Raw genomic sequence first — 26,390 nt, 5'->3', positions numbered from 1 at the left:
TATTTATTAAAAATTCGTTTTGATGCGAAAGTCCCCGGGTACAAATCCCGGCCGAGCCCGAGATATTCCGGAAACAAAAAAAGCTAGTCCCGTTCATATTTTAATGTTGTTTCCAAAAAATAACCGTAACGAGAAAACCACCGTATACATCAGTTTTTTCAATAGTGGTCAAAAATATGTTTGAATAACATAGAAACTAAACCTTTAAAAGACAAATATATTTGTTCGAATTAGTGAATATTTCCATTACCAGCATTCGAATTAGCAGATATGGACTGTAGAAACTTAGGACCTCCTTTAACAAAGTAATTTCGGCACATATTTAATTTCACGAAAAGCGAATTTTGCATTTTTTCGACGAATTACATCTTGACTAAGTGCTACTTTAGAAGAATTAAATTTTGGATCACCAAAACTGATTAATTGAAGGTGAGAAAGAATAACTAACATTTTTTTCCCGTTTATCACATTGTTCGACATTACATTATGTCAGGCATATAAATAATACATTATTTACACAAGATAACACATAAAAAACCAAACTCGATCCCAGGGCCTGTACCATTTTTGATAATAGGGCGATCATCCTCATGTCAAAAAACTACTGTATATACCCGGGATAGAGGTTGTCGATAAACTAAAATCTTCCAACTCTTATTTATAGTTCTTTGTCCCAAAAAGATATCCTACCATAGCAATAACTTTTATTCAGGAGAACATACTAGATAGGATATTTAGCTTCTATTTTTCTTTTTTTATGTCATCTACAGTCTAACGTATATGAACAATTAAATTAAAGAACTTTGTGTAGGTAAAAATATGTGAAACTATGCAAACAGCATCAGGTTCAACAAAGTAAACGCAATATAATTTTCTCTTGAACTTAAATTGAGTAAAAAACACCTTAATAAATCAACGCAAGACGCTTCCATTCTTCTTCCAATCATACACTATGACTAGCTTGCTGCACATAATTGAGTCAGCTAGCATCTCCGCCTTGTCTCACCTTGACAGGACCTTTTGGAAGAATAGTCCTCGATAACTACATGGGTTTGTTTATTTAAACTCTAACCCTTTTAACATAAACCAAGCAAAGTTAACTCGATATAATCTTATTGTAACTGTTTTTCACTGCCACAGTTTCATGGTTTAGCGAGCTTTTCTTTGTACCAGTAGCTATTTTGCTTCTGACAGTGTCATTTGATGATTCAGGTGAAACAAAACCCGATTGGCTACTCGGAGACAGCGATTGTCTAAACACGAAAATACATATTTCATTTTGTTATAACTCAGTCAAGTATCCTTTGCGCGTAAGTTGTATACAAAAATTTATAGCTACGAACCAGCCATTTTCCTACAAAAGATTCAATTTTTAAAGACACGCGCCAAATACTACATGTCTTAATCATTTACTTAACAGAAATAACAAATAGACGATTCTTTCATACTTAAACTCTCCGTCGTTGATCGTTATACTAGGTCTGGCTACCTCTCCTGCACAGGTGTTTTGTGTTAATTTGTTTACGAACACTTGTCCACGAATAGGATTAAATCGAAAATCAGCTGGAAGGAATCTTCCTTTCGTTGCATCAGCACGAGATCGGGAGATCTAGTATAGATAGAATTAAGAGTTATACTTGATCACAGCCTTTGCATTACCTAGATCTTTACTGTTCTTAAGAAGTGTTCTAGTAGTGATGTCGCAAATTCGTATTTAAAACAGAAATAACCGTTGTTAATTAAAGGTAGTGGACCAAAACACATTAATTAACCACACCCCTCAATACCAAAAGCTGCTACAATAAAATCACGAACCTGTCTAAGAAAATTTTTTCTTGTATTTCCATAACCATCAAAAATATAATCAACAAACAACAGCTTACCACCTTGAAAAATCTGAAATTTACAACAACAAAATTAAAAACATCTGAAGAAAAGGAATCTAACATCAATATTTCTTATCGTTTAAAGATGATTTTTACACTTAAATAGCGCTCTGTTAGAAATTTTTCATGTTCTTAACCACCATGGTTAGTAAAATAAGTAGCTTAATTTTTTTTACTGTTGTTAATTTTTTTCAAAGTTTTGAAGTTCTCGAAGTTTCACAGACCTCTTCAAAACAAAACATATTGCTAATCAGTTTGTTTGTTGTTATTTTTTTATTTTTTGTAATATCTCCGATCAATATTCGGGGCGCTTATTATTTCATTCAACAAGTACAGTGCAGTCTTTAACTAAAAAAAAGCGTTAATTGCATAACCAACTTTTTGATCAAAGTGTTAATACTGTAAATATCCACTATAAACAGAAATACTTTAGAATAAAAATTATTTATTTATTAAATCCAGCTATGGATTCGTATAAATGTTCTTTAGTTCAAAAGAAGACATTTAATACAAATTTCAAATGAAAGGAGGTTGTTTAATTGAGGGGCGTTAATAGAAGCATGGGCGTAAAAGTGTTTGCATCGTTACTTTATACTCAACTTACGCCACATGCTATGAATCATGTTGAAAAATAAATGCTATTTATTCAAGCATATAAACAACAGAGTTAATGTGTTTGTTTTATTTAGTTATAAGCAAAGATCTACGATTCATTATTGTGGCTCAATGGTCTAGTGGTATGATTCTCGCTTTGGGTGCGAGAGGCCCCGGGTTCAAATCCCGGTTGAGCCCGATCATTTTTTTTTATTATTACAAAAAGTATCCTTTTTAGTAAAGAACCCACAAATGACCATGATGCGAGGCAACAACGTTGTCAGTTTACCTTATGCAATCATTTCAGTATGTCTTTTCCTACGCCATTTTAGCTTCCAGGTTAGAAAGCTTACAAAACACAATGCGTAACCCTGGTATGGATTCAAAATAATATTTTTTTAAAAAAAGATTATAACAATTTCGTTTCTTTGCCCTTTAAAATCCCTTTGGGTACACTAAAATTTTAGCATTAGACAAAAGCCATAAAAAAGTTTGATAATGAGACCATCCAAACTTTTTGTATTTCGCAACAACACAGCAGCAGCTAGGGGGAGCGGACACACTTACCATAAACATTCCAGGCACAACATTATGTCTTGATACAAGAAGAGGAATACAACTCTCTGTTACTACAGACGGTATGATATATCTGAATAAACGGTATGCGTCATAACGAGCCTAAATCACAGCAAATGTAATGTTGTAGAAATAAGGCTAACTTACCCTATAAAATAAATAAAGGCTGGTTTTCAAGCGAACTCGGTCGCAACTCCTAGCGTTTCGTATTTAGGCATACCGATTAAGAGTTTCCCCTAATTGAAGCCATTGTTTTAGGAAACTGTGAAAAAAGCTTAAGAATTCCGGTTTTACTTTTCTTTCACAAGAATACACAGTAAAACAGTTCAACAGAGAGTTCTCAATGAACATTGTTACACTTTAACAAATACGAAGACTCGCAGCGATAGTAAATTGATAAGAAAAACTACATTGTTTTCGACGTTTCGGGTGTTCACACACCCATTTTCAAGCAATCAATAATGTACACTTTCTCAAGCGGTCCTTGTGACTTTTATATCGTTTACCCAAGTCTAATTGGTACTGTTACCAATAAGCGTTTTTCCAAAAAGGGTCCTAGCGATAAACGCACGTTACTAATCGTAAGCGTAACGAACACAATTTAAAATAGTTGATGTTAATTTTTCACACTACTGTTAACATTTTACCGTGATTATCATTTTAGTCAGGTATTTCAATTGGATTTGATTTGGAAAGAAAATACAGTTACTAACATATGTTACCTGTACGCAGGGTATGGTCCTGTTTTTATTTATCTCACAATGTAAAGAATCGATTGTTGCATCCACCGGACTATTACAGGAGCTAAATTAAAACCAGTGAGTTTAGAAAACCAATTGCTTTTCAATAACAACAATCATCGTCCAATTAGATCACAGAGTTTAAAGGGAAGCAAAGCACATTTGTTTACTCATAAAAACAATGACCTGGAGGGAAAATATCCAGATTTATTTAGTTTGCTTAACGTTGTAAAGAATTAGCAATAAGTAAAACAGAACTCACCCAGAATTTACAATACTTATAACAAGCAACTGTGTTTTTGGAGTTTTCTTTAAGAACAAATCAAATTCCACATCAGTTAACTCAGCAATCCTTCTTTTATTACACCTGTGGAAACAAAACATTAGCTAATCACTTATTTCTTTATCCATTTATGTATCCATTTATTCATTCATTCATTCATTCATTCATTCTTTTAATATATTAGGCGTTTTAATACTTTGCTTATTCAAATTTTGTCTTCTTCCTTGATGTTTATTTAAGAAGAGAACGAAACAATGGAGGAATATCAATAAGAATGTTTTTCCCCACAATGACAAACTCAACTTGCTTATAATTTTTTTGAACTGTTACGTACTTGCACTGTGTTTGTCCTTCACCAAGCAACTCTGAACGTAACGCTCTATATTATTTAGTTAAAGTTAAATAGAGTGAAATATTCTCATGCTTTTTCTTTTACATTGAATTTTGTTGATATCACTTTAACTATTACAATAATAACAAGGATAATAATTATTATAGACTGAAATGATTGAAAAGATACAAAGGGCAGCCTTCTTTAGGCAGAACAGGTTTTGTTTTTGAACTTTGTTGCAATATACCACACTTGAACGGAGAAGGACTCCTAAAAAGAAAAGTAGAAATTAGCTGTTAAAACATAAAACAATGACGATGAAACACCTCGCACACAATCATGAAGTTAGAATGATATATATTTCGTTGTGTCTGCATAATTACTCTTCCAATTTATCATTTCTTAAACATACAGGTTTAGTACGCAACGTTTAAGGAGATCCTGCATCTAGCACCAGGGACGTTTATTGCAGTTGTTAAACTATATTAGAAGTTGAAATTGGGTTATAAAAAATTCGACCTAAGCAAAGAATAAGATAAACAATTTAGTAACTGTTTATTTGAGTAAAGGATCATTTGCTGTAGGTACACTGTGTGAGTTGGGTTATATTAAAACAACCAGCATAAGGTAATACAGCTAGTCAGTGGAAATACAGCTAGTCAGTGGAAATACAGCTAGTCAGTGGTAATACAGCTAGTCTGTGGTAATGCAGCTAGTTAGTGGTAGAACAGCTATTCAGTGGTAATACAGCTAGTCAGTGGTAATACAGCTAGTCATGGTAATACACATAGTCTGTGGTAATGCAGCTAGTCAGTGGTAATACAGCTAGTCTGTGGTAATGCAGCTAGTCTGTGGTAATGCAGCTAGCCAGTGGTGGAACAGCTAGTCAGTGGTAATACAGCTAGTCAGTGACTGCGATGAGAAATAAATAAGTAGCACAGTTGTGTTATAGGTTTGAAAACAACTCCTGCAATATACAAGCTAAAAATGCATATTGTTAGCTTGCCATAAAAACAACAAATACATAAAATTAGAATTGTAAAGTTGTTTTTAGGTTTTAACCAAATACAACGAAGTACGTCACTCTGTTTATTCAAACGAATATGGAAATTATCAGGAAAATCGTCAAAAAATGGCGAATTTAGACCTCTATATTAACAATACAAGTAACAATACTTGTATTTTGTCTGTCTGTTAAAAATGCCTTCCCAATCGCTACGCTGTACTACGGATGTACAAAATAAAGATGTGTAGAAGATGTACAACGGACGAAAATTCGACGACGGGCGATACCGTTGATTTTTTCACGGGAGGACTAGTTGTAATAATAACAGTACTGGGGATCAGTTTTGTTAGTCATACTCTGTCATAAGAATGGCAACGCTTTGAAGTCTATAACAATTAAGAATAATTGAAGTATAGATGCCTGAACTACAAAAGCCCAATAGCTTGAACAGTTGCGCAAAAAGAAACATTTTAAATAAGAGAAACATTTTAAAAATTAAAAGCATTAAAATTTGAAAATGGAAAGGACATATTAAAATTACGAACATTAATTAAAAATTAACGATTTGAATTACTTGAACTACACCCTCCACCACCCCTCTATTTCCTTCTATACTATTAAATTAGTAGCAATGTTAACCTTGACGAAATAGACGAGCGAGGGCGTGCAAGTGCAAGTGCATCATGGTTTACAAGGCGGTCTTTCATCACAGTTTTGTAATCACCTGCGGAAGTGTGTGGTCGACGGTTGGAGTGAGAGGTAAGTTTTAACCTAAAACACGAGTTTGGTTAAATTATTAGTTGACAAAACAGCTCAATGCTGTGAAAATAATCAAAAATTAAAACTTAATAAACAATACAAAGTGTTGCGGAATTACAAAAACCCTTTTTAATAATCACATTTGAGGAGATTTATGGCAAAAAGTTCCATATGATTAGCTATAATTCAACAACAAAGTATGGCAGTTCCGAGTATAAAATTACCTGTGAAAATCAGAAACTTTGTTTATGAAGACCTGTGTAAACCATTTAAGGACGAGATCATGCCATGTGTGCATAAACAAAAGCTGAGTAGTCAAGACTTCGGTGAGATTTAAACAGTAAACGTCCCGTGCGTTTTTGCTTTTGCAGATTAATGACAAAATCGTGGTATCAGTTAGGCCAAAACAATTTCAGGGTCACTAACTTTGTTATGTAACAAATTTTGTAAAAAAAAATGTGTTCACAGCTAATTCGACATAATCAGAGCTATGTACAAAATTATTTTTGCAATCATTTAAAATTTATCCTTCGGGTTTTTCTGTTGCACTACCCTCTGGAATAGTATGTACCCTACTACGAACTTTGGTGATCACTGACTTCTATACATTAGGAATCTACCAAACACTTTCTTGCAATGTCAACAACAAATCACGATGACATTTTAAACAGCTTACCTAGACATTTCAGAGAGAGTGGTTGGTGCAGAAGGTACTCTTGATCGTGGTTGCTTCCACAACTCCTGTGATGCCTTGGCAGGTAGTAACATAGCTGATTGAGTTAGATCTCTCTGTATCTTTCTCGTTTTATATGGAGATGAAACACCAGTTGCCACACGGTAATGCTCCATCCAATTAAACACTGTGTTCCTAAAGGATTGAAAAAATGACAGTTCTTGTAATATAAATTTGCCACTTTCAAGTGGTTCTTGATTCATAGTAAAATATTGCATTGCCAAATAACTTCCTTTTTGCATGTCTTCAAAATTAGGTTATGTTAGGTATAAAGTTACAAAACTACTTTTAAAAATAATGACAAACACAAACAACTTGTAAAATCAGCTTTTTTATTTTCAATATATTAAAATTCTCCGCACATTCAGTTCAAGATTATTCCATCAAATCCTTTCTCAAAGCTTTTTATTACTTGTATGTTTTATTCAACCATCTAAGCTCCAATTTTAAATACTCACTTAAATTTTCTTTGCAATCCTTTCAATTCTGATTGATGAGAACTGACGAATTCGATTTCTTTTTTGGCATTTGGAAATCTCACCTCAAACTCGTGTGTGCGTTCTTCTTGAATATCAGAAGTAAAGTTCCTAACCTAAAAACAAAATGTACGTAAAAGGATTTTCGGTTTAAAATTTAAAATAAATATATAAATAAAAAGTATACTTTTTCTTTTTTCGTTTGCTTCTTTCCTAATTCTTTCTTCTTCGACAGTGCTGACAACTGAACAAGCGACAAAAAAGATTTCAAACAAAGATACTGCATAAATGAACGAATGAACTGACAGATTAGTCAGTTAAAAAAATATATTTATAACTTCCAAACGAAGAACTTTTTACTACGATCAAAGCACTGGAGCAAATCACACCATCCTGAAGTCTCGCTCATCCACGTTACTTGCCTTGTTGAAAAAAGATCCAGTGAGACAAGCATGTATCTCATCCACAAAATATTAGTACAGAATTTTATTTATTTTTTCTCATTGTATTACAACAAATAGAAATAAAAATGTATACTTTGGAACCCTATATTAATTATGTATTTGGAAAATATAAAGTATTACATAAATCAAAAAATTACTTTTAACACTAGATTTACATAACTATGAAAGGGAGGTAAAATCTTCTTTTACAAAAGATGTGTACCTGAATGGCTGCTTGAGAGGAAAACTTCTCCAATGTCGCAAGCATTCCCTAAAGAAGAGAAAAAAAAATAATAATGAAGTCTGTCTTTTACACATCATACAACCGTAGATTTTCACTCACCATCTCAGATAAGTTTGGTTCTGCAACATCATTTGAAGATGGTCCAAGTTGTATCTTTGCATGTTCGCCATTAATGTTGACGACAAGATGCATTGAAGACTTGCTGTTGCATCGGAATGTTATGAAAGAATTTAGCTGTAAAATAATCGGTTAGAAAGAAGAAAAAAGATGAAGAATAAAGGGCGTATATATGGAATTATATAAACATCATTTGTATACAATTGTGCGCGTTTAAGAGGTTGTCTTATACACTTCTTCGTTTATTAAACTTATTTCAAAATACAACTAGAGGAAGTACCAGTTGTGTCTCAAACACTATTCCAACGTTAAAGAAGAATGTTCTTTCTGTTTTATGTTGCAATAACATGATCAACAATTCAGTTGACCTTCACCTGCGATAAACTTGATTAATCACGTGATTCTATTAATACTGACAAAACGTTGACAGTTTTACCTTTAGCACCTGTTGACGTCGCTCGCATAAGGCTTCAATTAATATAACAAGACGTTGTTATGCACACTTACTTGGAAAGATAGGCGTGGAATCGATTTTGCAATTGACCATTTCCATTTGTTTACAACTGCACCAATCTGAAAATCATAGAAAATGTTTTTAAAAGTTCAGAAAAAATGGACAATGCAAAAAAATGGAGCAGTAAGTTAAAAAAGGATATATATGTATGAAAAAGTGGTTCAAACTATATTTTATTATCGTACAATAAAAAGATAAAATTTGCGTATGTTGTACTAAAAAAGACTATAGAGATGTTGGAAATCTCCAACAAAATATGCATATTCGACTTCGTCTGACAATATATTATGAAATATGACAACAATAAACGTATCATTAAAAACAAATAAACAAATTACGGCTTTGTTATTTTAATTTTTACAAGCATTTTCTTTAGTTTCTTTTGTTTAACTTTTATTTTATGTAGAAATGGATATATGTATTTTGTTATTATTCCACCTGCAACTGGGATCGGGGCGGGGCCTTAAGATAGTACCTCCTGCTTTCTGCAAGACACCAGCTATTTCTATGAAGAAGCCAATTAACTGGCAACACACATGTCAACTTTTAACACCAGTAAAACAAAAAAAGTAAAAATCCTATTGTTGCTTTGGCATAGACAGCAGAGGTCTTAATGCAATCGTCTTGACTCTGATAGAAAATTTATCTAACTCGTATCTAGGAAAGGCATTTGGCTCGTATGTCTGTCAGGTAAATGCTGTATTTATCCAAATAAAAATTAAATTGGTAGCCTTTGTGTTGCTGGTTAGTCCTTCAAAACGTTCAGTTGCTTTTTTTAAAAAAAAAACTGCATGTCTTTTTTGTTTGCAATGACTGCTTGCATCATTTCGCACTACTTTCGTAACACAAACATGGGATGACCAACAAACCACATCAGCTGAAAAGATCTACTCCGACTCCAGTATCAAGAGAAACTTTATACACACAAAAAAACAACTGCTAAGCAAGACAATTAAGTCAATGTGAATTAAGAGAGAGTGATAGACTCTTTATGTGTGAAATACTTTCAGGGAATCTAAGATGTTGCAATAAATTCAGGACCACTGACTTTTATATTACCATGCCTGTGACTGACAAAATTTTATCTAACGTCAACTCGATAATTACTTGATTTTTTACTCGCATCTACATATTAAAGTTTTTAAAAATAAAAACGGCTTTGGAAAGAGAATGAGCGTTACACCTGCAGACATGAGAAATAAACATGTAAGAAAATTCTATCCAAAATCATTACAACTGAAGTGTCACATGTAAATAACACTGAAAGTGATATATGAACAGAATATTAATAGTTGTAGCTATCAGAGGTGTAACTATCAAAGGTGTAGCTATCAGAGATATAGCTTTTAGAGGTATAGCTTTAGGGGGATAGGTGTATCTATATCATAACACACACAATGTTGGATTTATTGATTAAGGTAAGTTATACAAATGTTTTTTTGTAACATATAAATCAGGGTTCCCACTCTTTTTTCAAAACAACATTTGAGAAGATTTGAGGACTTTTGAGGAGGTTTTTGTGACTTCTGAGGAGCTTTTGTTAACAAAATTAAGGAGATTAAAGGAGAAAAACTTGCACTTTTAAAAATCAAGGAACACAGACTGGCATCTCAATATTTTCTTACAAAAGATAACTAAGAAACTGTGCTTTAAATACAAACACAACAACAACAAATAATGTTTGCAGGCCACAGCAACCACAAATTGTGGTAATTCAAAATAAATAATAACTAGCATATATAAAAAATAACCAAATGTCGAAATACTTTTGAGGAGATTTGAGAAGAAAATCTAAATTTCCAAAAAAAGTGAGGGCGTTTGAGGAGAATTGAGGAGACTTTTTATATTTAAGGAGATTTAAGGAGTTATGAGGAGGTGTGGGAACCCTGATAAAAATCAGCTGGCACATCTATGCACTTAGCACTCTATAGTTCTAAGGAAACTCCTAGAAATTAAAATCTTTGACTTGTTTGAATAAACTTTTCACAATTCTATATACTTTCATGTTTTAGTGTTATAAAAATCTGATATTAAAATCACTACTTAAAAAAAAAGATTAGTTCTTTTCTTCATAACCACCAGTTTTGAATGTTGGTACCTGAATCTATTTCTTATTAATGCGATCATGGTAGGCCATATAAAATAGGAATAAAAAATGCATCCTGTGAAATTGCTAAAATTTTCTTTCATTATAATGATTTTCTTGTAAAAATATTCGATCTTCGCCGGATTTCTCTTTTCCCCTAGCTTTACTACAAAATTCTTTTGACGAAAAAATCTTTATCATCACACCTCACTTTATTTTAAAATTTTATTGTTTTTATTGCACAACCACAGAAGCATTTTTGTTGTTATTATTGACTTGGTGACTAAAAGGTGACGCAAAAACAAAAATAAAATAACATTTCAGATATCAATAACATTAATAATGTTTTCAAACTTACATAAACCAAACTTTTTAATTTTTCAGATTACCATTCTATCTACTTCTTTAACAACAGGTAAGCTTATGTACATCATTGTAAATAATTCGGTTTACACTCCAGTGGGGATAATTCAAAACTTTAAACTCAAAACCATGCAAGAAAACACATACTTCAGCTTCAGGCTTCTTCAGATATCAACCAAGAATACTGTGTTATTACCCTGTGTAGTGGGGCTGGCTACAACAGAAATATACAGCCAGTCTTCTTTTTTGGATATTTATATCAAAACAAAATAATGTATATATATAGCAAATTTATTTCTTAGAAGCTAATGAAACTGCATCAGGTCAAATCTAATAATATACTGGGGATTGCTAATTTTACTGGGTTGAATAATGGTGCATATTCTAAATTTTAAATTTTACATCCATTTATCTTGCGCATAAATGGAAAATTATAAATTCGTACATTAATAGAATGATAAATAAAAAGGGTTTTCTTAGAGTTTGTCTTCTCTCGGTTTTAGTAACAAGATCATTCTACAAATAGCAAGAATTATTATATATTTTTAATTATCTCTTAGTTCGTTCACAATGTGGACAGAATGCAATTTCTAAACGCATAGTCGGAGGTGTGGAAAGTGTTGAACATGAATTCCCATGGCAAGCAGCTATACAGTGGAGAGTTGGTATAAGCAAAGGAAAACATGTCTGTGGAGGTTCTTTAATAAACCCAAAGTTTGTAATCACTGCTGCACATTGTTTTGTTCATGGTGTAAAGGCGATTTATTACAACGTCACGCTAGGTAAGAGTATCATACACTCTAGTAAGACATCATATCAAACCTTTATTAAGGGGGGATCCATAAAGTTCTTACGTACCAAATTGATTATTTTCAGCATACTGTCCCTATCCATGTATGCAAGTATAGATGGTCGAAGTGCATATGAAGCACTTATGAAATTCTTCCCTTCTTCTTTTATGCACCTGTACTATGCTTTTAGTCTCACTCCTCTTCCCTCCTTATTGTACACATACTTCACAGATTCCCTTAAAATCAGCCAAAGACCAGAAATATTCATTTACTTCTAAAGAAGCTTTTTTAAATTCACTAGGAGATCACGCCAGAGATTCAGTTGGAATCAAAGAACAAGTGATAACCATTAAGAAGATCATTCTTCATGCCAAATATGATCCTATAACAGATGATAACGACATCGCCATGATTGAACTATCAAGACCAGCTGTACTTAACAAGTATGTCAACACAATATGCTTGCCACACTTCCTTGATCTTGAGTTCCCAGGCAAAATTTGTACTATAACTGGTTGGGGAAAAACAGGTTCTAATGAGTCTTCAGCATCAAATATTTTAAAGAAGGTGAATGTCCCTGTCATTAATTTTGGTGTTTGCAATCATGAGAAATCATATAAAGGTCGATTAACAGGTAATATGTTTTGTGCTGGTTATGTAAATGGTAGCGCAGACACTTGTCAAGGTGATTCAGGAGGACCTCTTCAATGCAACTCAAAAAGGACAGGTAAATGGGTGTTGAATGGCATCACAAGTTGGGGGGAAGGATGTGGAACAAAACATAAATATGGAGTCTATGTGATAGTTCGACATTATTTACCGTGGATATATAAATTCATCAGTGGGAGTCCAACTTTAGTACCACCACCACCAATACCAAAAAGCCCCAAAATACCACCATTACCACCAAGTCACAAAGTACCTCCAACACCACTCAGTTCAAAAATGCCACCAATATCATTCAGTTCTAATTCCCTATTAACACCAACAAAAAGGGCAACCAAGGGTATTTTAAAAAAATCGATATTTTCAAGCAATGGTAAAAATTACAGCTGTTATCATTTTTATAAAGATAAAATTGTATCATTTCTTATTTGTAGAAATACAAGCGAAAGAAAGTGAAATAAATATTTATCTATATAATTAACTACACAGTAATTCTAGTAAATTACACAAACTGCAAGTAATAAATAATAATAGATTAGCATATAAAACATTTTCATCATTGTGAAGTCTTACTTCCTGTTTTACAAACAGCCCCTTAAACATTACTCACAGAACGTACTTGATTTTCAAAAAGAATAAACAAAAAGTTACCTCATCATGGCAAAAACCAAATTTACTCATCGATATAAATCTAAAATTACACAATGAGCATGAATTTACAGAAGTTACCTACAACGAAACTAACATGACTTCATGAACTAGTTTTGAGCAAGGTATCGTACTTTATAGTTTTAACAAGTCACACCGGATTATTAAAATCACTTTGACCATTTAGTTAAGTGTTTTGAACATTTTACATAATATTTAATAGTTGTTATGCTCAATAATAACAATCATAGATCAAGTCTTAGATCTAGTTCACAACTTTAAAATTCCGTCTTCCATAGTGAAACTTTCAAGAGATATCTCAAGAACCAATAAGGATTTTTTAAATATATGAAAATAGATGCCCCACTTGTTTTTTTTTTGTGGGAGGTATGCTTTAAACAATAAAAGGTTCTTGTTTTTTTAACAAGGACCTGGAAAGCTAAAAGATTTCGTAATAAAAAATTGCATTTTAACATGTTTAAATTTCGCCCCTAAAAAGCATCAGTTTTCCTAACAGTTACCGCCATTTAAACAAGCTAATATGGTTGAATCAAGACATTACATGATATTACTGAAACAAGTTACGCTATATGCCATATGAACGTTTTCTCACCTCGTTGTGTTTCAAAAGTGATTCAAATAAATAGTATAAACAATGGCAAATGTGAAATCTTTTAGACCTTAAAAATCATGGGAACCAGTTTTCAAAAGAATAGAGAAAATAACCAAATTTTGGTAAAATAACCAAATATTTATACACTATAGTGAGTAAAGAGAAAATGTTATTTGTCTTTTAAATATATTTATATGTGCATAAGGTATAATATTTATATCCTCTTTATACAACCTTAAAAAATATGACTACACACAACTTTAATAACTTACAAAATTTGTCCATTTTTATGATAACAAACTCCACGTCCAATGGGAGTAAAATGTGCAAGCAATCTAGATTTCTCGCTGCCATCATAAACAAAGGTGTAATTACCCCTAGCAGACGCAGAACTGATAACAGCAGTTTTGCCAGATGGATAACTAACAATTTATTAAGGCAACTTGAGGTAAAAACATCACAAGGCAATAGTAACAAATTTAATTTTGTCACAATCATCTAACAAATTATCATGTTGCCATACATCTGTACAACAGGTAACATAATAAGCAAAAAGAAAAACATTTTGCACAATTACTGCTTTCTGATTGACAACACGCAAAAATGTTACGTCGGATTTGTTGTTGCTAAAAGTGACAACCCATTTTTATTAAAAAATGTCTAAATTGATTTGATTTTGTGTCCTGTTCAAACAAATGGTGATTGTGAGTAACAATGAAAATGTAGCAGGTGAAAAAAGCTTCACTGTTGATGCAAGCCAACATCTATTACAATAGCAAATAGCATAAATATGACACCAGAAAATTTGCCTCGTGTTATGTAGAGAAGCAGACAGAATAGAATAACATATTATATATTAACACTAGTTGTAAGCCAGTGAAAAAATCCACAGCTTACAATCCGTCCTTTTTATACCGCATTGCGCCCGTCTTGCTACTCGCGCAGCTAAGCCACTATTTTGCATGACAGACAGACAGACATATACAGGCATTATAATATAGACTAGTCGTTAACCCGTGGAAAAATCAACGGGTTCGTCCGTTCTTTAAATTTACCCGTCGCAACAAATTAGATAAAAATATATCGCATTTGATATTTGTGTTTTCGTAGCACGTTTTTCTAACTCAGTGGAGGCTCCGCGCAGAGATAGACAAAATACAGCTATTATTAAAGAGATATATAACAATATAGATATATAACAAGAGGAAAGAAAGTTGTTTCAATAAAGTATTTCATATGTCTTAATTATATACGTTTATTTTTTATTTTTTTATTTTTTTTTGCCAAATACATTTCTAAGCTGTTTATCATTGTTTATTATGAATCTCACATCGCTAAGTAAACTACCCTTGTCATGCAGCAAATGAAAAGATACAGGATAGTGATAGTACCATCAGAAAGTGTCATCATAAATGGAACCTTTTCCTCCTGTTGTTTTTGTTCTCTCAGACGTTTAGCTTGAGCAGTACCTTGTTTGTACCTTATTTGTATTTCATATTTTGTATCTCCGTAATATCTACAAGAGCACTCTGTAAGTGTTTTCAAACTCTGTGCAGCTTCAAGTTCTTCCTGCTCCCTAAATGTTAAGAAAAATGTTTGAGAAACACACTTTGTAAAACCTTTTAAAAAAGATATAAAAAGTTTATAATGATGTTTTAGGCCATTTTTACAACTAAGCTCACTATTTTATTACAGATTTATTAATAAATAAAACTAGCTACAAGTCTTGTGAAAGAATCCACTGACACATTTAATAATAACTCTTCAAAAATTGCCTAATTTGACAATCATGTGCTTTTAATGAAATTACAAATTGATGACACTACCAATCTGTCAGTTCTGTGATATAGGTGGAGACTTTAGGCAATTTGACTAAATTTAGTTCTAGGTGGAACCTATAATTTCGTTCATATTTTTTGAAAAAATAGCAGTTTTTTGGTCATTTTACGAAATGGTAAAGCGGATTGCCTGATGAATGCTCCATAGCCAAAAGTTTGCAAACGTAGAAACATTGAAAATGTGCTTTTTAGCAGTTTAGAATGTCTGCATTATGGAAGTATTAACATGATGGCCAACATTGTTTTAAGTACAAACAATGCTTTGCTTCACTAATTCTAAAAGGGATACTTAGATAATATATGAAAATATTTAATTTCTTACTGTTTTTTATTTTCCTTTGTGCAAAATGTTTTTATAACTGATCAAACACTAAATGTAGAACTTGTCAATAAACATACTTTCAAATTATAAACATGCTTAGGCATTTATTTTTACTGATTTATTTGTACCAAACAAATTAATTGAGGAATTACTAACTTCTGTTTCATGGCTTGTTGCAGTCTTCCTCTGGCCCATACTAACAAAGTCTGGTGTTCAGGATCATTAAATACTGAGGGTTGTACAACCCAACCTAAAATTAAATTAGGAAAGAAATGAGATGAGAAGCTATTGAGGTGTGATATATTTTATTCAAGTTTTTCGCAACAATTTCAATTTTAAAAGTACCAGGTAAAAACTCAAAAAAATGTGCATACTCAAATAAATGCTTCCAAAAATAAGCATACAGAAAAACCTAAATAATACAACAAATTCTACCTTCCAACAAATATTACTCTGGCCAAGAAAAGAAACTGGGCTTTCTTGACATTAAAAAGCCTAAACAGTGACGTAAATACAGACAAAGATTGTGCTTTATACCAAAAGATTATTATATTATTATTATTGAAATTTTTTACCCAGAATAGCCTCTTCAATTCCTATTGGTACTGCTTCCAAAGAGGGTCCTGCAAAGGGGGTCCTAACGCATTTAAAGCTCCCATTTGAGCTACAAAACTTGTGCAAGCACAGCAATCGCTCAACTAGACAACCACCTAAAATATCAATCCTATTCTCATGCTAAGCCCTAAGCAGAAAGGGAAGATTTACACTTTTATAGTCTTAGGCATGACTCGGCCGGGGTTTGAACCCAAGACCTTCCGCACTGGAAGCAAACGCTCTACCACAAGGCTACAAGTTGGTAAAATGAAAGTAGTTGTTTCACAAGTTAACATTATTTTTTCCTTTGAACATTTGTATACAGATTAACATCATTATTATTATTACTTATTTAATATTATCATTCATTATTATTATTTATTATTATTTAACATATTTCACATTTTTGTGGCAACGTACACATGCATAGAATTCTTCGTACATCTTTGCTGTGTGAGATTGTGTTTTTTTGGCAAGAACCAGGGTAGAAGAATTTGAAAATAAATACTTATAAGTCATTGTTCGCAGCTAACCATCTTTGGCAAATAGAATCATGGTCATAATATTATATAATGCATAATGATATTTAAAATTATATTATGATCAATGTGGAGAAAGCTTTTTCAAATAACAAAGATACAGTGAAAAATTACTTTCAAATAAAAATATTATGAAAAAATAATATGTAAAATGTCAGTAGCAGCATGCAAAATAACAAATAATGTTGATGTATATATAAAATACCCTTTTTGTGCAAAGCATAGATAAACATTTGATCACTTTTTGCACTACACAAGGGCCAATATAGTAATTTATCAACCCCTGCATAGTTTTTTGAAGAAAATTTTTTTATTTGTTGTTTTTATTTGTTAAAATTTTTGTATTTGTTGAGAACTCTTCTGTCATTAAATAAAATCTCCTCCTCATGTCAAAACTACTTGTTTTTATCTGAATTTCACAGTACTGAATGCTTTATATATATATAACATAAATGATAACCTTTTTCGTGACAAACTCTTGATGACACTGCAAAGCTTATCATTTGCTGGTTCAGTGGTGGAATGGGTACTAAAGAGAAAGCATTTTGAATAAAACAAAACTATTTAAACTAGAAATTAAGAAACAGAAATAACTAAAAGTTAAAACGATATTGGTGGACAAGCTTGTGTTAGAACGAATTACAAGTCGGCACAAAAAATTTTATGGCTAACGGGCACACACAATTTAGGCTGTGAGGTCATCACCAAATAAGTTGGTAAAAACATTTACGAAATAGTAGAGAATTTCGATATTTGCTTATACTGCATAAGTTAAATTGAAAAATCTTTTTTAAGTACAACATAGTCAATATACTAACCATCTTCAATTTTATCCTCCTTTTCTTTATGCTCTTTTACAATGCTAATCTTCTTAATGTCAGAATCTTTAAAAATGAAAGAAAAAAATGCCAAAGGAATTGATGTAATTGATGTAAGTCTTAATTAGAATCAAAACAAATATACCTTTTTCTGCAGAATAGTATGTCTCAAATCTTGTTTTAGGCCTTGGCACGTTATGTAAAGGAGACATTGTTTCTCGACGATATGCAATAATAGCTGGTCCATCAGAATCGCTGGTCATTCCACTTTCCTTACTTAATTTATTATTCAAAACTGAATGAGAAAGTTCTAATTTAACTTTATTTTTTCGGAGCTTCTCTATTTTCTCATCCTCTGAGTCTGATTTAATATATACGCCACTCATAGCTGTTGGTGGAATCGAAAATACTCCGGAATCAATATTTTTTATTTGTGGATTAGGTGGATTTTCAACAATATCTTTATATGCTTGAGTCTGCCATGCTCTAGATGTGTAAACTGTATGTTTAATTAAATCTCTATATTCTAACTTGACTAAATAAATAATATTTTCTGGCAAATTAATGTCAATAAAGACAGTGCTATCGGTACGCTTCTTGGGTATTTGTAAGTTATTGTTAAAATCCCAAATCAAATTAGAATTATTTTGCTGAAATTTTAAATTGGCCTTTGGAGTTTCAACTTTCTTTTCCAAAAGTAAGACTTCTTTAACTTTACAATTAATTATATCCAATAGTTTTCCTAACTGAGATAGGATATGTGTGGCAGAAAATTTGGTTTCTTCAAACAAAAACTTTCCATCGTCTTCATCTTCGCTGTCAATAAAGTGTTCCAAAAAAACTTTTGCTATTTTCTTGGCTTTCTTAGATTTTTTTTTTACTCCTTGTTGTTTTGCAGCATCTTCATGAAGATTGGTCTTACCACCTTGTTTCTTCTTTAAAAATACCAAGTTTAAATTGTTTATCAGAGGCTTGCGTTTTTGTTTATTTAAAAAAGTGTTTAGCTTATCCTCTACTTCAACTGACCGTACTTCTTGCAAATTTGTGGGTAAAGACTCTTTTGGTTTTCTTCCTCTTTTTGTAAAGTATGGAAATGAGACTTCATCATCAAAGAAAAACAGTACTTCCTGCTTGAATGAGAACATTATGATGAAGTGCAAAAGAATTCATTTTTTGGTTTACCTGCAAAAAATTACTTTTGACACTACAAATCAATTCACCTCCATCTGTGCATTAACAGGGAATAATACAGCTCACATATCGTAGAAGTAACCACTTTTGCTTGCCAAAGTTCAAAATAAAAATATCAGAAATGTGAAAATGGAGAACACAACAGTAAAGCAACTAAATATCAAAGAATAAATTCTTTTTAGAAAGTAGTTGCCTCCAACAGCAACACATTTATTAATGTCTCAAGCATACGTGACTTCTTCTTGGTTGAGTTTAAAATGTGGATTCTATTGCATTTTCCATCCCCTGATGTCTCACTTTGTGGCTATCCTGAGGCAATTTTTTGTCATCCAACCAAACATGTGGTTGTTTTGTCATATTTTAAGATAGGAAAATAAACACATAGAGAAAAAACATGATATTTATTAACATCAAACTTTGCAATGTTTAAATCATCTTGTTATTGACATACAGTCCCGCTTGAATGTAACTTTACATGTACGCGAGTTTTACGACCTCGTGTAACAATCTTATGTCTACAAAATAAACCCTTCACATATCTTTTGTTTACACACAAACTTAATTTATTTCTATTGTTGTCATCGTGTGTGAGTCATAACAATAAGATGCGATGAAATCTTTTGTTGTCACATGTAAAATGCATGTTATTGTTTAAAAGTGTTAAAGATAGCAAAGGTTATTGAAATATATTATTTTAGAAAAATGAACGCACACAGCACATTAAAGTTAAATCATTATATATGGGTATTGATTCGCTTTTAAAATTTTAAAACGTGATCTAACGAAGCTTTTCTATTGCCGTTCTAAGTTTTTACAATGCGATCTAACAAAGCTTTTCTATCGCCGCTCTTTGTTTTTTAACTTTTAAAATGCGATCTAAAAAACCATTACTATCGCCGATTTGTGTTCTTAAACTTTTAAAATGCGATCTACAAAGCTTTTCTATTGCCATTCTTCTTTCTTAAATTCTTAAAAGGCGATCCAAAAAGCCATTTCTTTCGCCTCTTTTTGTTCTTAAATGTTTAAAACTCTATCTCAAAAGCATTTTTATCGACGCTTTTCGTTCTTAGGTCGAGCATCTGGACATTAAAACAATGTTTTTATTTTGTTTGTTTCCATTTCCCAGAGACCAATTGTATTTTTTGTAAATATTCGTGTACATGTAAAGTTACATTCGAGCGGTACTGTAAGAACATTATATAGGCTGAGAATAAGTGATTCAAGTCACAGTGTTTTCTCTGTTTATTCGGGCTCTATTTGTGCAGCAGGCATGGTAAAAGACCATAAGGGGTCACATCCATATTCATGTTGCCACCCAAATATTAAAGTGCCAACAGTGTATGCAGTAAAAAATCCATTGCTGGAATCATTTGTTTGTCTCTAATAAAGGTCCATTTTGTTGCCATTATTGCTTGTTCAAGAAAAATTAGCTTCTTTAAATGGCATTGTTTTCATGGTTTTAAAACTAACTGTGACAATATTTAAGGCTTTGTGTGGTCCCATTTTAAAATTTTCAAAAGAATCGTAATGAAGCTTTTATTTGCTATTATTGCTTGCTCAATCAAAATCCTAGTGATCACAGAAAAACCAAACTTCCACTCAGACTGTCGTCTTTTGTGATCCTAAATCAAACCATTTTAGTTATATCATTGTTATGTTACGTTGTGAAACTTGCATACAAAGTTACATTTTCACTTGTTGCATATTTTGCAATAACGAAAAATAAGTTTATTACGTAAATTTGGTATACACAAAAAGGAAATTACTTCCATTAACCTGAACCCTTATTCAAAGTTGATTTTTTGGAAATAAGCTGGTTACCTAGTCAAATAACGCATCAGGCATAGCATGATATGAAAAGTATATATATACACCGTAAATGATCGATTAAGCCCCCACTCCCAAATAACCACCCCTACCGAATAAACCCCCTCCCCCAAAACCCATTTTGATAAATTAAGCCCCCACTTCCAGAAACTATTAATTATGAGTTTAGGTTACTATTAAAGACTCCTGATTAGATCAGGAGGGCTAGATATTTTTTGACACATTCACCATTCTCTGATCATTTTTAGAAAGAATAACCAATGCGATATTTTATTTTAGCATTTAAATGTATTCTGGCTTTTAATTGTCTATCAGAGTAGGTTTACTTTTACAAACAAAAGTCCTTAATGACCATGGGTCCATAGTGTTGGTGCTTTCGTATTTCGCCCCTTGTAAACACATTATATATACCGTTAATTATTTTTGGGGGCGTATTTGTCAAAATAGGTTTTGTTGGAGGGAGCGTATTTGGGAGGGGGGATTATAAAATTATGCAAAAATCTAGTGTGCTAAAAACAACGATTTTAATAAACACAACATATATATCTTTCTAAAAGTATAATATAATAAAAGCAAACACTAATCGATCTCAATATAATGATTGGAAAGAGAAAAAGGGAGGTCGGACTTGTTGTTCCAGCAAAGTATGTTGCTTTGACAGGGAGCAAGATATTCGAATATATATAAAAAGAAAAACACCCTAACTTTGAATTGGACATTATGACCACGAGTGTTATTAATACCTTAACATGCGAAATAAATACCATTTAATCAATTGTTTATAGTAGTATTTTTTCAGTCCCTATCAACTATATTGAAATTACTGTGAACACCAGAAACGAATTGTCGAAAGCGCTATATATGTGAGGGCGGGTACGGACGTTTTTTTGGAATTTTTTCAAGATTTTTATCTGTAACCGCCCGGAAAAGCCTGGACCAGTCTGAAACTTTCCGAATTGTGCCCGAAAAGGTTTGTTCTCTGGTTTGTTATTGCCCATAGTTACTTTACCATTTACCTATGTGCCTTTTCTGGTCAGCAGCATATAATTTGGTCAGCAGTCCACTAGTACTTAAGTTGAAGTTGCCTCGTGGTTTTCTTTTTCAGTTCTAGTAGTTTTTCTTCCTCCTCCCTCCCTCCCTCCCTGCTACTACCTACCTCTATGTTTTCACATATTTTACCCATGCTAGCATGAAAAAAGATGATGATGATGATATGTTTTGTAATTTTTGTCCTATTATATACAGCAATAGAACTGTACTCTGCATATATGGTTTTTTTATGTGTGAGTTTAAATAGGCCACCGTTGAAAATATATATGTTTAATTAGCGTCATTTCTAATCACAAGAGTCGGTCGGTAGTATAAAAAATGTTCCCAAAAAATTACAAAAATACTATATTTAGCCGCCATATTTTGTTATTCGTTTTAAATGTACACCAGCTGTATTTTTAGCCTCCGTTTCAAGTTCGATTTTTGTCAGTCAACGTCATTCCCATGGTTTTCATTGCCTTATAAATGCGAAGCAGGAAAATATAGCACTAAGTAACACAGCGCAGTCCCTTATCAAAATAACATTCGAATGTAACAACTGCAATTCGGAGGACCGCTGAAAAGGTAAATGGTGGATTTTGTTGCATGTCGAAGATTGTTCGTGGATTGTTTGGTTTATTTTTTACAAATTTACCATCTCCCTGACTCAACTTTCGCCTTTCAAAGTGAGTCGGTCAGGTGACGCTAACCAATCATATTTTTGAGGGTGACCATATATATATATACATATACTGATTTTTTTGTGGTTTGCCTTACTAATTTTTTGGGATATTCTGATTCCAGTAGGGAACACAATGGCGGCACTAGTGTTTAAAGTTACCACTTGTGTCACACAGGAATCTTTTTGAAAAATTTCCCCAACTAGACAGTGATCTTATTATGTTATCAAATCTACACCTTTTAAATGGACATGACAGGTGCATATATAATATCCTTTAAGGACCATCCTGATAAAATTAACTGCCTTCCTTGTACTAAAATTACATGACTTGTTAACTCTTATGCAATAAGAGATAATAAATATATATAGCTATATAGCCTAGCTTTTTGTTTTTGGATTTCTATTAGTAGTAGTAGTAGTAGTAGTAGTAGTAGTAGCAGTAGTAGTAGCAGTAGTAGTAGCAGTAGTAGTAGTAATATATTTCGTGATAGATCATATAGATATGAAGTACTACATATGGAAATAACCTAAAAAAGGGCTTTCGAGCCATATGTACACTGTATGTAAACTCAACATTCATGATTACAATAATTCATTTTTCCGTTATATCTAGCTATACTTCAAGTATCATAAATTTCTGAAAACCAGAATTCACTGATGGAAGTATTTCCATGAGTATTATATTTACTTTTCATATCAGAAAAACCATTGAAACAAGATGAAATTGGAGAAAAACATTCACAGCAAATGTTACCATTTCTGTACTCATGTAAACAATAAAATTCGTCGTCAAGAATACCCACGTGGGGGAAAACAACAAAAAGAACGCAGACACAACGAGGTCCAGCGCCCCTTCTCTATTTTTGTCTGTTTTTAATACGAAGGAAATTATAAATATAATCTAAAGATGTCTCTGAACATTATCAAATTTTCTAACAAAACCCAGATTCAAATTATCCTTCTATTCACCATACAATTTTCTGAACCTCTAAGCACGATAATAAAATGTGTCCCGCTCTTTTGTTAGCAGAAATACCAACCAAGATTTTTTAAGCTTGATTGTTTTTTGTTTTGTTCGTCTTGCGATTTTTTTTCAGTAGCGTGAGACAACAATTTCTTCTTGCAATAAGGTAGTTTATTAATTTTCGCAAATTTCGCGAATTTTATCCATATTTTCGGAAAGATCAATTCTCAAGAATTAATCTTACTAGAACTGACTTTTAAAATTAAATTTTGCAAACAATTTCAAAGAATTCCATAACAGATACTTATTATACGTTGTGTTTTACGTTTTTGTAGTCCTTGTTAAACTTTAGAAATAGATCGACATCATTCATAATTGATTCAATTTGGGTTCCGGAATAACAACACAAGTTTTAGTGAACACAATGCATTGCAGTTGGAATGAGTAGATGCAACACGTTCTGCATGCACTGGGCTGTTTAAAAATTTTGGAAGATTGGGAACGAAACTGTTAAGATGCCCCGAACGTCAGGTGCCGACAAGCACTGAACGTCAGACGCGTCTTCTCTATTTAAGTGACGATTACAACTTAGATACTCTGCGCGTTTGGCGCATCGACATGTCCTAAGCGCCAAGTTTGTTCTCAGAGCAGCGAATATGGTCAACGCGTATGTATACATGTGTATCCTGTCAAAACGAGTATTTTTAAGAGACTACTTATTAGTGATTTAATTCTATGGTTCACATCACTACACTGACTTGACGAAGGGGGTCCAGCTTTCCCACCAAGAGTCTACCTAGCAGAAGCAATTTGCCTGGGTGTGTTGTGTTGCGCGATCCCACCGTGGGTTTGGTCCACTTGGCTTTAGTTGAAAATGAAGATGGACCCAGGTTTTTCGCAGGAAAGTTAGAGTATTCTCACTTGCAGCCTAGATCAGATTTATAGCTAAAAGACACCCTGACTGTGCTAGGTTTCTACTGGACATTGTCACATTTTAACGATCCTTTGGTAAAATTTTATTTTTAGTTAGTGTGGGACAAGTTTAGTTATTTTACCAAATTTAGCCAACCTCGATCCCAGGGCCTGTAGCGTTTTTTGATATGAGGATGAAACGCGTTTCATCTTCTTAATTTAGCAAAATTTCGCGAAAAGCGCGGCAGTTAACATCAGCGAACAAGATAACCGTAATATCAAGTTTAAACAAACAAATCTAACATCGATATAGCGCCGTCTCTTAAATCAAAATTCGGTGCATCTGTTTAGCTTGCTGCTGAACTTATAAGAAGCTACTCAAGAGAGTTGTACGCTGCTAGTGGATAAGCTCTGTATCTTCCACCTCGTTTTCAGGGCATTTTCGTTTTGATTAATTTGTGGCTGATACGTAATAACTCCTCATGGGCCAAGGGAACCTGGGGACAAGGATACGGTACCTTGACAATTTTTTATCGCTGTACTTTGTCGAGCTTGTTTGTTCATGTCATTGTCGCTAGTGCGATATCGTTTATACTACAATTTTGTTTATTAAAACTTATTCATATTTGTACTTGAATATTAAAAATAAAAAAGTCTTTATAATGTCGTTATTTCATTTATTTACTTTAGTGCATAAAGCTTGCAAGCTTTGTGCGTGTGTATTAAGAAAAAATCTAGCGTAAATACTTACGAACTTCTTGCGCTATACATTCGATAAAAAAGAGTCTTCAGAATGTCTTTTATTTGGTCTCGTAATGAAAAAAAATTCTTTTTGAAAAGTGCTGACATTAATGTAATAGTATTTAGAATTTTTTTTTTTTTACTTATACCATGTATATTGGGTACCAGGTCAATATCAAATATTTGTGGGTATTAGGGATAGGAATAAAATGCAGACCACATTTGAAAGTAGTATTAACCCAGGGAAACAACGACAATTCTGGTCCCAATGATATCATTATATTGTTGTCTTACCGCAAATATCTTTAAATGTAATAATCTACATGTACCAAGGTTAGATACATTAGCGTTAAGCAGAAGCAGAAGGTATGTTTATGCAAATCCAACAAATTTTTCAATTGACTTAGAGACATAACTAAATTTGGTGTTTGGTATACAGGATCATACAGGTTATTACCAATTGAAAGGGACTTTATTAAGTCAAATCTAATTAGAATTGATTCTGGGCTTATAGGCACTACACATTTTGACCAACTGCCACAATCATATCTGGACTGCCCGTGACCTTGGTTATGGTGTTCGCTTTGTAATCACAAGGTCCGTGGTTCGGTCTACAGCGCGGGCATGTTTAGCCAATGTCCATACCACAGCTATGGGTAACCCCATGTTATGTGAGGGAAATTGGGTAGCCAATGTCATTGTCTACGTTGACAACAGTGTTTGCAATACTCAACTGGCAATATCCTGTATAAATATAATAAAAAAAATGTAATAAAAAAATTAAAGAATTAAAAATATCGGGCGACAAAAGTGTGAATTGGAGGCAGACACAAGGAAACATTATCGGTTTTGGTTTGAAACACTGTAGAACAGAATAACATCGCCGAATGGTTACTTATTCGTGAAAGAACTTTTGGCACATTGGTACTAACAATTACCAACAAAAAATGCTAACGCGGCCTACGTAAAAGAAATGCTGGATCACGAAAAGCCTTACAAAACATAAGTATTTAATTATGTAACCAAATATTTCATGGCTTAGAGCTAGATGAAGTGGTAATTGA

At 32.8% G+C, this 26,390-nt stretch overlaps 2 protein-coding genes and 1 non-coding gene across 4 annotated transcripts; 2 read left to right on the top strand and 1 right to left on the bottom strand.

Annotated features, from left to right (window-relative positions):
* Window positions 1-208: 208 nt before the first annotated feature.
* LOC130625393 (uncharacterized) lies at window positions 209-19,432 on the bottom strand. 2 transcript variants are annotated; one of them, XM_057440481.1, is made up of 22 exons: window positions 18,126-19,431; window positions 17,981-18,046; window positions 17,623-17,691; window positions 16,186-16,279; window positions 15,245-15,445; window positions 14,142-14,291; window positions 13,260-13,299; window positions 8,696-8,761; window positions 8,171-8,305; window positions 8,051-8,098; window positions 7,572-7,628; window positions 7,367-7,500; window positions 6,852-7,043; window positions 6,056-6,187; window positions 4,600-4,680; window positions 4,414-4,458; window positions 4,059-4,163; window positions 3,779-3,860; window positions 3,048-3,158; window positions 1,816-1,896; window positions 1,449-1,609; window positions 210-1,253 (listed from the first exon to the last, which is right to left on the bottom strand). In XM_057440481.1, exons 1-22 carry the CDS (start codon window positions 19,123-19,125, stop codon window positions 1,097-1,099), a joined length of 3,207 nt encoding a protein of 1,068 aa, XP_057296464.1. In that variant the 5' UTR covers window positions 19,126-19,431; the 3' UTR covers window positions 210-1,096. The 2 variants fall into 2 exon arrangements, with proteins under 2 accessions (XP_057296465.1, XP_057296464.1); XM_057440482.1 differs by lacking the exon at window positions 6,056-6,187 and having other exon boundaries at window positions 209-1,253; window positions 18,126-19,432.
* Trnap-ugg (transfer RNA proline (anticodon UGG)) lies at window positions 2,607-2,678 on the top strand. Its single transcript has one exon. It is a non-coding gene; the product is annotated as a tRNA-Pro (tRNA).
* LOC130625394 (trypsin-like) lies at window positions 9,979-13,070 on the top strand. The gene is made up of 4 exons (XM_057440483.1): window positions 9,979-10,120; window positions 11,173-11,203; window positions 11,712-11,933; window positions 12,244-13,070. Exons 1-4 carry the CDS (start codon window positions 10,100-10,102, stop codon window positions 13,062-13,064), a joined length of 1,095 nt encoding a protein of 364 aa, XP_057296466.1. The 5' UTR covers window positions 9,979-10,099; the 3' UTR covers window positions 13,065-13,070.
* Window positions 19,433-26,390: the final 6,958 nt, after the last annotated feature.

Source organism: Hydractinia symbiolongicarpus, chromosome 14 (assembly GCF_029227915.1).
Source record: "Hydractinia symbiolongicarpus strain clone_291-10 chromosome 14, HSymV2.1, whole genome shotgun sequence".
Taxonomy (NCBI): Eukaryota; Metazoa; Cnidaria; class Hydrozoa; order Anthoathecata; family Hydractiniidae; genus Hydractinia; species Hydractinia symbiolongicarpus.
Note: the sequence above shows the minus strand (reverse complement) of the source record. Positions and strands in the feature narration are given on the sequence as shown.